We start from the raw sequence: 4,764 nt of genomic DNA on the forward strand, positions 1-4,764 counted from the left end.
GCAATAAGCTTTTGCAGTTCTAACGGAAGGTTTTAGCACTGAAGAAGGGACCCCTCTAGCTTTCTCTTGAATAGCCATTCTTTCATTCTTCTGACCTTCAGTCAAAGATTCGAAAATCCGAAGGGTGTAAGCAGTGCTAGCAGAAGACCAAATGATTTTATTGCTTCCATCTGTTTTATGACACCAGGGACTGCTAAAATTTGTCAAGTGTTACAAACAGAAATGAATTTATAATGCAGAACAACTCTGTGAAGAACTGGGAAACAATTTTTGCAGTACGCATCAAAATTAAAACACAAAAAATTGAAAATAGAGTATAACACTTTGTATTAAAAATTTCAAATCTTCCGTTATAATATGCGACACTATGTTCTTTGCTGATATAAACAAAGTTAATACCATCCATTTATCATAAAAATTGTGCTAGATACAGCATTTTTAAACACAACGCTTAAAATTGATTAACCGCCTAACAGGAACGGACATTTAAATGAGCACCAGCAGCGGGCATTTAAATAAACTCCGGCCAGCTCAAGTTTACCACTATTTCGAAGTCCGGCGTTTAAAGGTTAACAGCTCCTACAAAACAAGGTTTCCCATGCTACTGGAAATTTTCCAAGCTGCACACCATTCTGTGATTTGCAGTTTTCAGCCTTCTGTGTGTGCTATATTATTGTATAACAAAATTGTTCAGGTAATATGACGAAGTCATACAAAATTGATAGAATGAACATGGTCACAGCATAGGACAAGGCGAAACCAGACAGAAAATACAAGAGGCTTAACTTGGCGGTGGTCAAGCTTATGACCGTTGATGAAGGATAGGCATGTGCTATTTTGCAAAGCCTGGACCGACAGAGGACTTGTGTGTAATGCAAAAGGAAGAATTTTCAATGACATGCTACATGTGCGATACATTCACCTGACAAAAGGCCAAGCATGTTCATAAGAGACATGCCCATTCTCTCTTGAGAGAGGATGTTACATGAGGACTATAACTGCAAAGGTTCAATATCTCTGGTTGTGAGTCTCAAGGGGCTTGGTGACAAAACGAACTGATTGGCTGTAAACCGCCAGTCATGAAGTAACTTTGACTCTGATAGCAGTATAGTCCTCAGAGTTAGGCTGCATGTCTCCCCAAGTCGTAAAACAGTCTTGCGGCACTCAAACCAAGAATTTCTGTTCTGGCAATTTCCAAGAGCAATTTGCACAACCACATGATAATCTAGACTTCAAAACACTTAAACCATAACTCTTAAAATAGATTGTCATATTATAGCGACTAGATACTGGGTTTGGATTGATAACTGAATTTATTAAATGCTTATAACTCATAAGCACAAATAACTATTACATTGTCACTGATTTACACTATAGAACACTAAAACTATGGCACACAAAATCTTCTGTTTTTCAATCTTTCATTGCTAGTCATGTCACTAGTCATTTCTTGGTAGTGGCTACTAACAGTGGAACTGGTGACTCTTGGAACTATTGCACCTGATTTCCTTATGCCAGCTGAAGTTTTATACAAAAAACATAGGATGGTCTGAAACAATTTCTTTCAAGACAGCACATATATGTTGCTGACTTTGTAGATTAGATAGCTTAATGTTCTCTCCCTCCAGGTACACACGAGCCCTCTTAGCAGCAAGATGTGCATAATATGTAGGTGCTGGATGGGACACACTGCGTGTACAACGTGAGAACATATGACATAAGTAGTATGCAATCTTTTCAATTTCATTTTCTGTCATATTATCATCATTCCACAATAAATGATACTTGGTAGGTCTGCTAACACCCTGGATGCCGGAATGGCTAACCAGATAAAAGTCCACTTCAGTCGGGTGAGTAATTTCACGATCAACCACTGTACCGGGAGGAACGTTCTTATATCTCCCATCTGCATCCTCACTTCTTGGAAAGAATCGGGTGTGGTGACGTTTCTGCACCACCAGGAATGTCACTTTAGGTTCATATTCTTGGCCCATAGAAAAACAAGCACGTCGAATTGCATTCACCTCGCTGTTCAAAACCTGTGCGAACTGTCCATCACACAATCTCAAAATATTATCCTCTCTGGTTTGCAAGCATATGTGTGTCTATAAAAGAACAGACGCTGCTGTCTCATGATATTTACCAGGTCTTCAATGATCTCTACCTTTGGAGGTCATAATCTAATCTGGATGTTGTACTTGAAAGCCTTTGGATCATGGCTGGCAGTTACAGCAGCAACTAAAGGGATGCTAACCTGATCCGGCGATGGATGGGTCACATCAGCTCCTACTATAATAACTGGGCGAAACAAACATGGTTTATACCGTTCAGCTTTGAGTTGATTTTCAATAGAATGTTGGAACATACAGCAGGATTCAAACGTGACATTGTTCTTCCCTTCACACATTGAGTCAATACTCCAACATTCAGCTCTGCTACTTTCTTCACTTTAGCATAGCAGTCTCCTCTATCAGGAACAACCACCACCAGCAGCTGAACTTCTCTCTTTACTGTTTTAAAGAATTCCATTAGTTGATATGTATTTTTTGTTGGAGGCTGCATAAACTCTGGGGGAGGAGGAGGAGCAATGTCCATTCCCAAAGTTCGACCCGCGTTCTGCATTTCAACTCCAAACTGTCTCATCTCATCTTCTTTTGTATATTTGTTTAAGTTCAGAATAATCCAGTGAGAAAGCTTGTTGCTGCTCAAAAATTTTAATGGCCTCCAAACACCCTTCATAGGCTTTACAACATTTTTTATTTCAACTTCAATATTATATTGTAACTGTGGTGCCTCTAGTACACGAGCCTCTACTTTTTCAAATCGGTCACTGACTGAGAGGCCAAACTCTTTCATACATGGGTTGTCATTGAATCTCACTGACTGCAGCGCTTCCTGATATCGGTAGATGTTGCAGTGTTCTTTATCATGTTTGATATTTGTGTCTCATTCAATTTTCTGATCGTGACTTGACTCCTTGTCACCGTGCACAACTCTGCTGGAACACAGATTGGTTTGAACCTATTCATGGAGCCAACATGAAGACATGGAAGATGTGGATATGAAAGAATTATCTTCTTCTCATGGGCAAAGTATTCTGCAACAGATATCCATGTGTGATCATCCAATTCAAAGAACTGTTCAACTGGACTTTTTGTAATATTGTTCACTTTGTATGTCCTCTTGCTGGTTGGCACATCTGGAAGCATATAATCAATCTTCAGGCCATGAATATAGTTCAAGAAATCTTCCTTTTGCTGGATTGATAGTTCTTTCTGAAGGTCTTCACACCTGAGCTTGCATACCTCCAAAATAAGGTCTACAACATTTCTTGCCGAGGGGAAGCCTTTGTGAGCGACATCAATATTAACAAAGAGTTTCCATCCCAGGATGACACTTTGAAAGAATCCATGCCACATTTTGAAGCCATCACCTAGTTCCACTACTCGACCCTTTGGAGGACTAAAGAGAGAGCGTCCTGCCTGCACAAGCCTGAAGGCTGACACATTGCGCAGTATAATATCAACAGCTTGAATGGCTTTTTGAGGAGGAAGAAGAGAAGCCCCACTAGCCGTGTACTGTACTAGAGACTGCAAATCAGCCTGAGATGCATACTTGATGGTAATCTTAAACTTTCTTTCTTTACCAGATTCATTATCACACAAAGCAATATGATCACACATCTCTCTGCCAAATGGCAGCTCTCCAGAGCTATACAAATTTGTCTTCCCGTCAAATGCTGGAAACCGTTTTGGATAATGTTTGAGCCTAAATTCTTCCATGGCAGCCCTCAACATTCTCTGTGGAACTGAGGGCTCTAGTGTTACATCATAATGTATGATAATGTTGTTTCGTACTCTTGACAAATCCAGTGCAAAATGATTAGTTTCAACAATTATTGATTTCCCCATGGTTCCACACTTATTCCAATCCTTTCTCATTGGTAATTGCAATGTCTGAATTAACTGGTTTGTTGTTTCAGCACTTGATGTATCACCTACAGTTCGCTGAGCAGCTCATGCTGACAGTGCTCCTTGTGAAGTACTTCCATGTACTAGTCCTTGTCTGTGTGGTCCTGTGTGGCCACTGCAAAAACCAGAAGTACCAACAACTGCCCCCACCTGGGTTGGTAGTACTTGTTCCTGATGAAGCATCATCTTCTGCTGCAGGGGTTGAGATGGTCTAGCATGTCCTTCAATACTTAAAAGTGTTTCCTGTTGCTGTTGCTGTTTAAGTTGTGATGGTTCGATTTGTGTCCTTTCACTTCCTTTCTGTCCAGTGCCAGTTTTCTCTGACCCCTCACATTGCTCTCCAGTTTGCTGCCTCCAAGATGTCTTTTGTACTTTCTTACTCATTTTGTTGAATCAAATTTTTGTAACGTGTTTTGCTGCTGAAGACGCCGTTCGGATTGTTATTTGGTTTATTTAACAACCTACAAGTCTTGGCTGCAATTAATTATAACACTGTTACGGGTTTACATACTTTACAACCCTACACACAAATCTCTTCACACTATCACGATTCACTTGTTACAACTGAACTCTGTGACTACTACAATTCAACTGACTCCTTAAGTCAAAGTCAAAGTCACATTACGACTGTCGGTCAGTCAGTCAGTAAGTCTTGGTGTCGAGCCCCACCAGATATTTATTACTGTTTGACAGTTACGGTCTTGTTTTTGTGGGGCGCCCTCTCTGATGAGTGGATGGGTCTGTCATTTGTATATGCTGCTGGCCCTTGCCAGCACAGTCTTTCTTGGGTCCG

The 4,764-nt window shown here is 40.4% G+C and overlaps 1 protein-coding gene across 1 annotated transcript; it reads right to left on the reverse strand.

Annotated features, from left to right (window-relative positions):
• Positions 1–1,294: 1,294 nt before the first annotated feature.
• LOC111870576 (protein argonaute-2-like) lies at positions 1,295–4,446 on the reverse strand. The gene is given in 4 exon segments (XM_033753957.1): positions 1,295–2,105; positions 2,183–2,313; positions 2,316–2,834; positions 2,885–4,446. Coding segments are annotated over 4 exon segments (2,286 nt in total). The 5' UTR covers positions 3,942–4,446; the 3' UTR covers positions 1,295–1,526.
• Between the last annotated feature and the right edge of the window lie 318 nt (positions 4,447–4,764).

The sequence above is a fragment of the Cryptotermes secundus genome, unplaced genomic scaffold, assembly GCF_002891405.2.
Source record: "Cryptotermes secundus unplaced genomic scaffold, Csec_1.0 scaffold1759, whole genome shotgun sequence".
NCBI lineage: Eukaryota > Metazoa > Arthropoda > Insecta > Blattodea > Kalotermitidae > Cryptotermes > Cryptotermes secundus.